We start from the raw sequence: 13770 nt of genomic DNA, 5'->3' as shown, positions 1-13770 counted from the left end.
GTCAGAATATCTGTCCCAGACTGAGGCGCTTTATACCATAAGTTAATGCATAGTGTTTGGACACTCTCTTCTGTTGCTTGGACACTCTCTTCTGTTGTTTGTGTTGACTTATTTTAAGCATGCTGAGTAAATACAGTTTATAACATCTTGATTTTTATAAATCGAAGGTACACCTTTTCCTTACATTGAATAGGGGTCATTCATAAATCTAGTGCCAGTAACTTAAACGTAATTTGTTTCTCTTAGTATCCAAAACTTACATGATAACAATGGTTTTTACTATTGAATATTCTTCTTTTGAATATTCTTGAATATTCAGTTTCTAGAAAAATTTGAGGAAAAGCTATCGAAGCACGTATTACGAAGGTTTTTGATAATTCCATGCTTTTATTCACTGTGTCTCAGCAATGCACAAAAATGAAATATTTCGAAATTTATGAAATCTGAAAACATACAGCAACATAATTACATAAAGTTTGGTATTCTTTAAAAATGAAAATAATGCAGCTTTATACAACGTGCCTTCATCATGCCCTATTATGGGATTTGGTCACATTTTATCAAATGCACTGCGATAATTTAGCAGTGTATTATCATAACAACCAAAAAATTCCCAAAGAGCGCTTGATGAAGTCACGTGTTTATTGAATTGCACATTATTTTGACGTATATTACACTGTTCTCAGGTTTCCTTAACTGAAGACAACTTTTGTTACAACGCCATTATTTAGCAAATTGCTCGTATTGCAGTTTGTTAATTGCAAAATTGAATTGAAAGTGATTATGTTTTCATGGCAAAGCGGGCTTCCAGCCAGTCACGCAGCCAATCTGTCATTAACCTGTGTGGGCTCTCGCATAGCTGTTTTATCGTTGCACCGATGAAGGCCAGCTTGTCGCCCTCTATTACGTAGGAGCGATCGGGCAGAGCAGCGTAGGTTTCGGCAAAGACGTTATCCATCGGGTCCGCCACCAATCTGAATTTGCTTGAATCACTGATTTCTGTCGTGAAAGTTTGAAATTTCTCATCGGCTTCGATAAGTAACCTGCGGAAGACATGGTAAGTATTTGTATGGAATGTATAACAACTGAAAGTTTTTATAGCTGTGTTAATTCCGCAATAAAATCTTCTGTATATGAATAGCACAAGTTATAAACATTAACGATATTATAGAAATAACGGGCGACGCGCTGGCCATTAAGGTTTATTTGTGGGCAAGGGCGAGAGGAAAGCCAAAAATTAACGGACGAGGCTTGCCGAGCCCGTTAATTTGGCTTTCCTCTCGCCCGTGCCCATAAATAAACGTTAATGGTCAGCGCGGAGTCTGTTATTTCCATTATATTATCAACGAACCCCGAAAAACCGTCAAAATTTACGAAAATTTCCCATGCGAACGACAACGGGGCCCCAGAACCTGTCAGTGAGTAGTGCGCGCTGCAAAAATTTTGCAAATCCGGAGATTTTTTTTGAAAAAAAAAGCGTCTAAACTTGGCCCACAAATGCTCCATTTTATTTTGTGGTTGATTATGATCTTTGTACAAATCACAATTTTCATTTTAGCCGTAAAGTTACTGTGTTTACGATATTATTCATATTCACGGGCATGAAAACAAACCATTACTGTGTATTTGTGGGCAGTCACGTGGTTCAGCTCGACCAATTAAAATGCAATTGACAGGACATGTTATAAACATTAACGATATTACTGTATAGATAGTGTATATTTTTTCGATATCTTTGATATATTCTTGCACGGACAAAACTTTCTCTCATTCCTGGCCATTGGGGTTGTGGGATCGACGGTGTGGGAAAATCGATCCCACACTCAGAAATCGTCTCACACTCTGCTGTATATAGTACACGAGCTCTGATTGGATGATCAAGAGCCTTTCGTTCCACGCGCAAAATATTATCCACTGGCACTATGAGTAGTACACGGACTAGAACTACAAAGTAAGCGGGTCAGAGTACGGGGGCAGACGACAGCGTTATCACGATTTTGGATAATGTTGTACGTCGTTGGTTACAGACTCACAAAAAACGGCCGAACTTTCCAAATAAATGGTGAACATAGGCCACCTGTAACATATAGCCAATTCTTTTTGTTTGACATCTCGTCAGTAGCAGAAGTTGAAGTATCGGCAGTGGAACTCGCAACGGAGTTCGCGTTAGTGACATGGAATACTAGATGGCCTCGTAGGATAGTCGCTGATACAGTTAAACATTCAATGTCTCCAGTGTGAATATAACGCATTTTGTGGTTATGTGAGAAAAAATCTCACACACCAAGGACCTAGGACCAGATTTTTCACACTGAGTTGGGGATATTTTGTCTCACACGTGCCGCAGGCGAGCGTGGGACAAAATACTACCACGCAGTGTGAGAAATCTGATCCAATATCCTTGGCGGTGTGAGATTCTATTATTCTCCTACTTCCATTCCCTCTATCCGTATTACATTTTCTCCCTTTTGCATACAGTCACTCTGTCCCCTTCCAGCCCCCTCCCTAATCTCTCTCTTCTCTTTCTCTCTCTGTCAATCCGTCTGTCTCTGTTTCTGTGTGTCACTCTACCTCCCATGTTATATTAAACATGCATTCACCTTATCGCGCACACGCGATATTCAATACAGCTATATCGAATTGCAGACTCAGGGTAGCCCGTTCATTAATAAACTTTATCAAACGGTGTCACTAATGTTCAGAACAGTCAGCATACCTGGCTGCAACAATTCTCTCATCCAGGTTCTTGTGGTAGCCGATAGAGCTGAAATCTGACCCGACCCGCCATCCCTCACGTGGATGCGCTTCAAGGACGTAGACGTAAAGGAAGTCAACACGGTCCTTGAAGTCACGGTAAAGCGAAGACATCGCGCCACTCAAAACAGTGGCCTAAAATGAAAAAAAATAATGGTCAATCGAATTCAAACCTCATTTCAATATTGGAATTTCGCCAAACACCAATTACGAGGTGACATAAATGTGAATGAAGGTATCACAACTCCACTCAGCAAGCTGACGAAATATTTTATGATCATGTGATCGAATCTTGTACTTGTCGTTTGGGTGTTGATAGCCTGACAAAATATGAAGCTATTGCAAGCTTAAAACACTGTAGGTGTGCCAAAAACAATGCCTGAACAGTTGATATGTAGAAATGAGCACTTACCATCAGTGGAGGTCAGGAAACAGAGCCAGAAATGATGGCCAGAGGGCGCTCTTTGTTGATGTGCAATTTCGATAAGGGAACTCTCTCTTTGTTTCAATGTTCAGGAGGGAAACGTCAGGCCTCTGATCTCCAACTTTAAGGGTACCCAACCAAATCGTTCCTCCATATGGCTCAAAACTGGCAATCAAATCCGCAAACTGTATTCAAAAGAAAATGTGATTGTACGTCAAATATTCTAAGATATTTAAAATATTCATAGTTATATTTGATAGCGTACCTCCTTGTCGTTTCCGTAGTGTTGTCTGACCAGTTTCAGAAACCTTTCAGTCACTTGATTCGGATCGATCCCATTTTCAATGAGGGCGCTCAACTCATCTTCCCTTTCGACCTCCATCATGGCCGCCGTAAACGTAGACGGGTCCACTTTCGTTGGGTCCAATTTTTCGGTATACCTCTTCTGGGTAGCTTCTGAATACATAAGATCCTTTAAGCGAGACAGAATCTTGAACATGAGGTCTCTGTCTTTGATATCCAATGCCATGTTGATGACCTAGACCGTAAATAAGGCAAATACAAGCAATTAGGCAGTTTGACCATTCTTTGATAAATTTACTTTATTGGAAGATCTCTTCCCAAAGTAATTCTTTTAGCTGTCCAGGAATTGCAGTCCATGTGCTCAACTCGTTAAAAACCATATTTATTTATAATTAACGTTGTACAGATTGCTGTAACTTCAAGGTCGCCGAGTCGCTCTATACACTTTGTAATTCAACATGGGAATGATTTTACCAAACAGGAACGCCAATACACTGCGATTCAATGATGCATGTGACCGCTCTATTAAAAAGTACTTTAATTTAATTGAAATGTAGAATTTTTGTGGACCGTACACATCAGAGATGACTCTGAGCTAAGCAATTCAAAATAAGGGCGCTGAATTCAGGAGGTAAATGTCGATTTAAATGCTAAGGTCAGTGTTTTTGCAGAGATGGCTTTCTACGACTTCAGGTAAACTTTTAATGAACATTCTCTCAATATCAGGCATTGTGAAATGACAACTTATATTTAGAGTAAGCGATCTCCATTTGGTATTTGATCTTCGTGTTGCAATTTGTAACTCGCTTTTCTGTCCCACCTTTCAAAAATTCAAGAAAAATGTTAAATAAGGCAGCCGAGACTGTTTTAACCTCACCTTTCATACACTTCAAATTTATTAAAGCACTGGCATAAACCTGCATGCTCAATTTTAACGCACTCAAACAGATTCACAGGTAAGTTAACCTTGCTAACATATTCTTGAATTCAGGCAGATTTGTGACAGTGCTATTATTTACCAACTTAACTACCCTCTGAGGACAGCAAATTAACACTTATTTCTACGAGACCTGTATAGCCGCAACCAAGAAATGAATGACACGTGCAGCATTGCAGAGCAGTATAATGTGCAAAAGAGCAAACAATCAAGTTTTTATATCTCGAACCCAGTTTTCCAGTTTTTGTTTTGAATTCATCAACAGAAATACAGCTACTTTCAAGCAGAGTATATAATTATATCGCACAAAATATTAGTAGTTCCAAGATAGTACAAGCCCGATAACAAATGTCATTCAGGGATTAGATAGAGGTTACCTGTCTTTCTGCCTGTATTTCTGCTATGAAAACAAAAAATCATGTCTTCTTCCGGGTGATAATTTAGTACAAATATTCGTGCTAATTGTCCTTCAATGCTTATATGGCAATGTGTAGCGTCTAGGGAGCTTGTAGCTGATTGTTTTGCTAGGAATTATTGGTATTGATAAATCGTTTTAATCAGCGAATCAGTAACTCAGAAGATTATATTTCGACTCCTCAATTTATTGGTAATAATCACGATCTACAGATTTGTAATGAACTTCACATTGCGATTGAGATTGGCGGAAACTCGTATGGCCGCATGTTTTGTAACCCTATGTATCCCGATGTATTGTGTGGTTTCTAAAGGCAACAGATTATACAATTAAATAGTTACAGTGGAAACACTTGAACAATATTTAGGATCTTTGGTGGAGGGATGTCACACAATTTCTTCCGTCTGAAAATGTAATGTTTCCATTTGTTATCCTCGTTACATGCGTCATTATACGCGCCCGTAGGGTTTGATGGTAACTTGTCGCTGCGTCCGTACATAATTTTGGTCTACCATTGACTTTACGCTAACGATTGCCTTTTGCAAATCAACAAAAATTCATTGTGAAAAGTATGTAGTAAAGACATGTAATAAAAACATTATTGCCAAAGTAAGGCACTACGTTACCTCGACACATAAGACAAGTTTTCCTTCAGATGTCGGGCAAATGGTGACCCGACATGGGGAATACGGTCTTTGTCACACTGCGATACCATGTATGCTATCGTCAACAAACAAGTGTGTGACCTAGCGGGGGCACAAATCGATGGCATTATCACAGAAATTCGTCGGGAGCTACATTCACATTGCCTTATAGTGTTAGTAGCCAGTTAAGCAATAGCATATCCCTAAACCATCAATATACCGAGCCATTGAAATACTGAGACAGTTTCGACGTACCATGAATTTCCCAACATACCATAAGCTCCAACATGTACAACATGTATGAATAAAGGAGTTATATAAATCTTGTCCCATAAAACAAACTTTGAGACCTTTGTCTACAGTAACAGAAGACGCACCACTTGGACAACTGAGGGCATTGATTTACTCGCCTCACCAGACTGTTGGAAGTGTACAGTAATTGCTATATATTTTTGTGGTGTTTTCCACCGCAGGAAAATAATTTAACGCGTTCTCGTGAAATGATTGAGTAAATACTAATGTATATAAATTCTCTAACACGGACAATTTTAGCCTTTTGGCATTTACAAGGGTTTTTGGAGTACACAGATTCATCAAGTAAAAAACAAAGAAAAGGGAATAATTAGTAGCATTATTAATTTAATCATTAAATAAATCATCCATAGGAGTCGAACGGCTAGGATATAACACAACTCTCGCCCAGAAACTCGTACATATATTACTATAGCTACAATAATTGTAGCCTTGGTGGGTGTGGACCGTGCGGCTTGGGCCTCTGTCATGCGGCTTGAGCCATGCCAAATCAAGGCTACAATTCCCCCATACTTTGCCCACGTAAAACAGCGCTGCAGATTTGCAGTGCTGACACAAGGGACAAACGGGGCCGCACTATCAGCGAATCTCGCCTTACCGTTTGCAAATTTCACCATAATACTGCTCCCGGATAATTTAGAATCGTTGTAACCCCATACATCAATGGTCAACTGTACTCCTTGCAGCTGAAAAATGACAGTTTAATGACTCGGGCGCAAATTCCATTCAAACTCGACCGCCATCTTTACTCTCGAGTGTGTCTCGTGCGTGCACTGCAAATCACGGGCTTCCTTGAACGATAAAAAGCAAGAGAGGGCATATGCGACGCCCTCAACGACCATCTGAAGTGTACGTTTCGTCTTTAGGTGTAACTATGGACGCGCGCGCGTCTTGGCCCTAGTAACCAGAGATCGTCTGCTGGTCCGTCGCGTGACCGTCGCGCGCGTGCGGCGGTGTGGTTGAAATAGCGTTTATCGCGATTTCGGATTTGTTACTAAATATAGCTGCACGCGCGCGACTTTCGGACAAATATGCTGAAATTCGGACAAATTTTGTCGTTGTATGCACGGCTGTTTTTGCAGCTTGTTGTCTCAGTCATCAATTCATACGAATATTAGTGTGACGCAGGTTTTATTTTCGTCGTTTATGCGGAAAATGCGGAGAAATGTTTATTTATGCATATTAATGAAGAGAACAGTGACGTCATTTGCGATCAGCGCTATTACGTCATTTCAGCCTCGGGTGTTGTCGATCGACCCCGGCCGTGACGTTCGCGGGCAAACGCCTGCTTGTGCAGATGTATTCAAGCATGGATCGTGTTTACGTACTGACTAAAGAAGAGATTATTATGTTAACTTTATTTTGGGTTTCTCTAGGAGAGGCGTCTGCGCTAGGTTGATAGAGAGGTTAAGATTTCATACGGGAACGGAAGGGAACGGATACGTCATCACTTTCTGCGCGCTCTCATCATGTTCTGATGATGTCACGCGTTCTCTTGTCGTTTGGCAGTCGTTTAATAGAGAGATTAAGATTTCATACGGAACGAAACGGGAACGGATACGTCATCACTTTCTGCGCGCTCTAATCATGTTCTGATGATGTCACACGTTCTCTTGTCGTTTGGCAGTCGTTTCTACGTGAAACTGCCACTTTTCACTATCATATCACTATGGGCAAAAAGGGCCCTAAATTGTTCAGTACAGCGCCCCCGCCGGACAACGCTTTTGGCTGGTTGCTAGTGACGACAGCGAACATTGTATCAATTTCATTTCAATAAAATATCGATCGAAATCTGCTCGCCTGTCGCTCGCGATCGTATTTTCAGGTTACGTCATGAATTTTTCCATGGCAGCCCGTATATATTGACTTATGTACCACAAAATCAACATATCTGTTGTTTTCTTCAACTCAAATTGAATCGAAGACAATTTGTGTAGTTTTGGTGATACTTTTATGTCTCAGCATATTTTGGCGCTCTTTGGCAAGTTTGGCGCCATGCGATCCGCGGGTATGCAACACAACATTGTATCAATTCGCAACAAAAGAATATCGATCGATAACGTTCACTACACGTTCACAGTGGAGACTCTACACCAGCTCGCTTCCGTTTTGCGTTATTTTTACCAATTTAATGTGATGTTCATGGTTCATATTCACCCAAATTTTGTATAAAAGACAACAACCTGACAGGTATTTGATCTGTACAATTTAGGAGACACTTGCTGATTGATTTGCGTCAATTTCAGACCCTTGTTCTGCACATGTAAACGCCGTCAGATCGCCATATTGTTGACGGCAACAGTATATTTTAGTGATCAGAATGAATAGAATGGCAATAAAACAAATTTACGAAGAAATTCAAAAATCTAAAACGATACGATTTTTGCTTATAAGTCAAAGGATCACCGTGCCAATTTTCATTATCATTGGTTGAGAATTAAAAAATTTGAACCGGCGAGAAGTTTGCAATGTGTTCGGTCGATCGGACGCGCATAAACGCCATTGTTTTCTATGGGAATCGAAATTATTCGGCATATCGTAAAATGAAAAAGACATCTGAAAAAACCCCGCCGGACCAAATTTTTCATTTCGCGCTGTTATTTCTTACAATATTTGAGATTAAGCATCTCATGAAGGTTAACTAAAACTCTATGGTTTTAGTTTTTTAAATTTCCCTCTTATTTTTATGAAATGACGAGTTTACGATCGTTTGTGCTGTTGGCCGTGTTTTCGCCTATTTTTGCATAGAGTATTTTCGCTTCGGTATTTTAAGAATTCCTTCATGAAATTATTGCCGAAATATCATAATGGACAGAGGAACATATGAGGAAATGGAATCTGCATCTCTTTCCTGAATATTTAGCTGTGCGGCTAGGAAATTCGGCGAAGTTTTCACATTACGCGGAAGCTTGATTTGGCTCTCTTTACGCTCATTCAGCGTATGTGCGGCAAAAAATTGTCACACTTTGAGTGAACAATATAGAGGCCATTTTGCCCACAGTGTTTCTCGTACACATTTTCCGAGAGTGATTTTCACGCTCGCTTTGCCATAGACTTGATAACCAAAACTAACATTCCTTTCGTTTTGTATTGTTGTTCTTGGTTTTATCAATCGCCGTCTGATTTTGAGATATTTTAGGTAACAAAAAGGAAAAATTACCTCCTGCAGTGCACTCGCAGACGACGGCACACGCGCGGCGGCAGACGTCGCATACACTGCACTGCCGATAACATTCAGTCTAGACTGAAATTAACATTGTCGTTTGTTTTACTTCCGTGGCTTTGACACGGTTTTTCTAACACAAAGTAAAATTTCAGTATTTTCAATTTTTTTTCTCTGTGTTCTATTAACCTGATATCAGAGCAAAATCCATAAGACGATGCGACTGTGTGAGTCGGCACGCACACGTCTTAATCTAGACTTGCTTCAAGTCTATGGGCATATAAAAAGCAAAACAGAGCGAATTGAATGTATAAACTTCAGTAGACTGTCGCATTAGTGATAGGCTGTTACGTAGATCGTTAGGTGAACACAGACATGTGAACCTTGCTCGGCTAGCCGTGGAAAGCAAAGGCGACGGGGCGGGGCCGGTCAAGTCTTAATCCGAATCTGTGCAGAACGTTACGCGTACGGAACGCGTAGCCACTCTACGTTACGTTCTCGCTACGGGTGAAATCTTAACCTCTCTAATTTTCTACGTGGAACTGCCACTTTTCTCGTACACCTTTTCCGAGAGCGATTTTCACGCTCGTTTCGCCATAGACTTGATATTCAAAACTGACATTCCTTTCGTTTAAATTGTTGCTCTTGGTTTAATCGATCACCGTCTGATTTTGAGATATTTTAGGTAACAGAAGGAAAAAGTACCTCCTGCAGTGCACTCGCAGACAACGGAACACGCGTGACAGACGTCGTTACACTGCACTGCCGATAACATTCAGTCTGGACTGAAATGAACAATTGTCATTTGTTTTACCTCCGTGGCTTTACACGGTTTTTCTAACACAAAGTAAAATTTCAGTAGGGATTTCAATTTTTTATCTCTGTGTTTCTATTAACCTGATATCAAAGAAATATCCTTTATACAATGCGACTGTGTGAGTCGGGTGTGTGAGTCGGCACGCATACGTCTTAATCTAGACTTGCTTCAGGTCTATTAAAATCAAACAGAGCGAATTAAATGTATAAACTTCAGTAGACTGTCGCGTTAGTGATAGGCTGTTTATACGTAGATCGTTAGGTGAACACAGACATGTAAACCTTGCTCGGCGAGCCAGTTACTGCTGCCGTGGAAAGCAAGTGGAAAGCAAAGCCGGTCAAGTCTCAACGCTCGGCTACAGCAGCTAGGTCTTAGGCCTAATCCGAATCGGTGCAGAAGGTTACTCGTACGGAACGCGTCGCCACTCTACGTTACGTTCTCGCTACGGATGAAATCTTAACCTCTCTGATGTTCCGGAATCTTCCTTCTTGACGGCAGGTCAGGGTTCACGGGATAAACGAATGTATAAGGCAAAATTTAGTCGGTGAGGGCGTACTGCTAAATTCGCTTCATTGTGCCATGAAGCCCATGTGCAGATCCCCAGCGCTGTTTTACGATGGCAAGGTTCTTGGATGGGATTCTAGCCTTGGTTGAGCATCGCGCATGTTGCACAAGAGAGGCCGAAGCTGCGCGGCCCAGCCCATCAAAGCTACAATTATTGCAGCCGACATTACTAACGCTCGGCTACAGCAGCTAGGACCATTTTTCAGTGCATGAAGAGTAGTATCAATCATATCCACAAATGTTGAGGCTTAGCAAACATATTAAAAAAGTAGATATGCTGATAAAAGTGCCGAAAATCTCCGAAGTGCAAATGTGCCTACTTCGAGAGCCAAGTAGGAGTGAGTGCCATGGGACACGTACATCGGATATTCTATTAGTGCCTGCAGACACGATCATTCCACAGTGACAGTGAAATCGGAATCAATCTTACCTGATATTAAATATTATTAAGACAATTAAGATAAGCCATGTTACTTCTACGATGCCTTAAAAAGCATGTAAAGTTCTGTCTCAGAAAATACATTTGTTGGATAGAATTTGACTGGGGGACACAGGCAATTAAAAGAACTGCGTAAAGTTGAGCGATCTCATGAGAGTATGGAGAAAAATCACATTTTCGTGAAAAATATGAATTTTTAGCATCTAATTTGTTCTCCATCATGTTCCTGACCGTACAGAGAACGCGGGGAGGAATCGTCATTAGATTTCGTGATAACTTTCGTGAAGTTTCGAATCAATGACATCCCGGTAAGCCGAATGCTTCCTTAGATTTCTTTATGGACATTGTCTCTCTTTATCCCCAGGGTAGTAGCTTTTGATCACAAGATTAACAACACAAAGAATGGTCCGTGCAGGTACACTGATTCATCAAGTAAAAGACATTATAATTTGTCCTTGCCCAACACAAAATAAACAAAGTACAGTGGTTAGCATTGAACCATTGGCATACTGTCTAATTTAGTAGTTGCCAACACTTATAGGTGTAACTGATATCGTGCGGTAATATCAGTCGATCACAATCAAATCAACAAGCTGAAGCATCGTCTGGGAGGAGATCAGTCGTAGTCAGCAAATATATCACCAGCTCCGCACAAACAACTTTTACAAATTATACGTTCCGTAAAGTTCGAGGAATTTATGCGGATTGATAGTGTTGTTTTGGCTACGCTTGACCTCCTTGCTGGCAGTGTTTTAACATTCACAAAAAAGTTGATTTCGTTTTTATCGATCGATATAACTGGCTCGAGAATGTGTTGTTAACGTATTGCCAATGGTTACACGCAAACCACAGTTACTAATTGACAAAAAACTCCGACTGTAATAAACATGCGAGATACTTACAGTATCGAACAGTGCCGGATCGGAATGAACGTTAAGTTGGAAGTAACTTCGATTGAATGAGCTTTTATATTGATTGAAGCAATTTTATCACATTACCTGGAATATGGTCATCAGAGATAAAAATACTCCCTGAAAGGTTACTGACACAATTTATCAAATGACCAGCAAAAAGTGTATCATTAACATTTCACGTGTTCGTTATCTTTTCGTTTATCTATTCGGCTGTGATAGACATTTTTTACTTAGATAACGGAACTCGAATTTATCACACTTTGTTCAAAAGGACAGTTTCTGTATAAGTCACGTACGGTAACTATCGTGAGTTGTAATGACGTTTGGCCTTGAGGATTGTACCGTGGTTTGTGTCACATATAAGCTATTGAATATCACTATATACCCATAGAAATGAGAAGAATTCAAAGGGAGCAACGAACTCTACCCATCTACATAATATCTGATCTACATCTTGATCATTGGTATCCAAGCTTCAAGGTAAAATGCGCTTTGGGCCATATATTTGGACTCTCGATTTCTACAATTCTTTACTGATCAACCACTTGTTGGGGTTCATTTTAAAGCTCTAAGAGTAAGAAAAGCTTTCACAGTCTTATTTATTCGAAAAATCGAAATTTTATTTTCCCCAAAAAAACTAACACTAGGATTGCAGCCTGCGAAATTAACGTCGGTCCGACGGTCCGAGACCGACAGATTTCTCGTCGGGCCGAAAGTTTTTAGCAACATGTCAGTCCTTATGACCGACTGAAATTTGGAATAAATGATGAAAATTTCTCCGTCAAGACCTGTAACAGATGCAGATGATGACTGACTCTGAATAATGGGATTCAGACTTGAATGTTATGCACCTATCAATGTTTTCCACCGTGAGAGTGCGGGGCAACAGGGGATATTGATCGCACTTTGTGTCCTGGTAGTGGGGAATTCGCCGGGGGAATTCAATCTCTATATGGTACGCCAGACCGGGGGGGGGAGGGACAGTGACGCGACATAATGATTTTTTGTCTTGCGACGTTTTACATTTATGAAGATTCTAATCCCTCCGATCGACGCGCATAGCACGGTGCAGCTGATTACTTTCAGATCAGTATGAATTACGTCCGTGCATGCAGATTCTAGCAATGGAATGGATTGATTTTGGTGCAACAATGTGACACAATATTATAATAATACTCGTCTAGTGAGTGTAACCCTGGTAATGTTAGCATATCTGTGTCATATGATAACAACACCCAGTATGATCACTAGTTCCACACTTTAAGTGTTCGGAATTTACATGTACAAAAATGTACATAATACAGCCCTTCATTTTATCAAACTGACTCCATTTTCTTTGCTTTGATTTTCCATTGAAGCGTTAAAAACATAGCCTAAACGGTTCATAGAAGAGTTTAAGACAAAAAACTACGAACCTGGAGGTATTTTTTTACCTCTATGGTTTTGAACTACGCCCGACACAGGGACCAGATGTTACACGACAGCCCAATCGTGCTACCTGCAGTCGACAGTCAAGTTCAAGTTTCGCTGCGTTTGTTTGTGGACCGCTAGAACATCTTGCTTGCTCGTTGGTCTTTAACCAAATTTCACAAGGCCGACTGTTACCACGATATATCGTGATAACAAGTGTACATTTTATAAAACAGAGCGGCCTTATCATCAACAGTTTTGTTGAGTTGCATGATCCGTCGTGTATACTCTCAGAGGCCGAGAGTAGGGCTTCAAATTGTTGCGATGTATACCGTTTTACGACAGGCAGGCAAAACTCACCGTCATCCTGGACCGTACGCCTAAATGTCGCAAAAAATTACGTCTTTTAAAATTTTACGGTATCATTAACTGATCTTGTCGATGGTTTTCAGCAGTATCGAGAGTCTGTCAAACTTTTCAGAGTCATTTTAATAACTAAGCTTTCAAAGGGCGATGAGACCCAGCAATCGCTCAGGCAAAACTTTTCGATCAGAAAATATGCATTCATTTCCGCGAGTGGCGACGTGTGCCATACATGTTGCCTGCAATTTCTATAATCGAGAAGAAGTTACGATACTTGTCCTTTTTATTAAAAGTATAACTTCATCTGTTTC

General features: G+C 40.5%; 1 protein-coding gene across 1 annotated transcript; it reads right to left on the bottom strand.

Annotated features, from left to right (window-relative positions):
- Positions 1-367: 367 nt before the first annotated feature.
- LOC139139586 (type I iodothyronine deiodinase-like) lies at positions 368-11741 on the bottom strand. The gene is made up of 5 exons (XM_070708478.1): positions 11675-11741; positions 3444-3716; positions 3167-3363; positions 2717-2889; positions 368-1043 (listed from the first exon to the last, which is right to left on the bottom strand). Exons 3-5 carry the CDS (start codon positions 3167-3169, stop codon positions 782-784), a joined length of 438 nt encoding a protein of 145 aa, XP_070564579.1. The 5' UTR covers positions 3170-3363; positions 3444-3716; positions 11675-11741; the 3' UTR covers positions 368-781.
- Between the last annotated feature and the right edge of the window lie 2029 nt (positions 11742-13770).

Source organism: Ptychodera flava, chromosome 1, assembly GCF_041260155.1.
Source record: "Ptychodera flava strain L36383 chromosome 1, AS_Pfla_20210202, whole genome shotgun sequence".
Classification (NCBI taxonomy): Eukaryota; Metazoa; Hemichordata; class Enteropneusta; family Ptychoderidae; genus Ptychodera; species Ptychodera flava.
The sequence above is the reverse complement of the archived record's forward strand: the minus strand, read 5'-3'. Positions and strand labels throughout refer to the sequence as shown.

Coding starts and splice junctions, on each gene's coding strand:
- LOC139139586 (XM_070708478.1), bottom strand. Junction 1,044..2,716: donor GAGAGAATTGTTGCAGCCAG/GTATGCTGACTG, acceptor TGTCTTCCGCAG/GTTACTTATCGAAGCCGATG.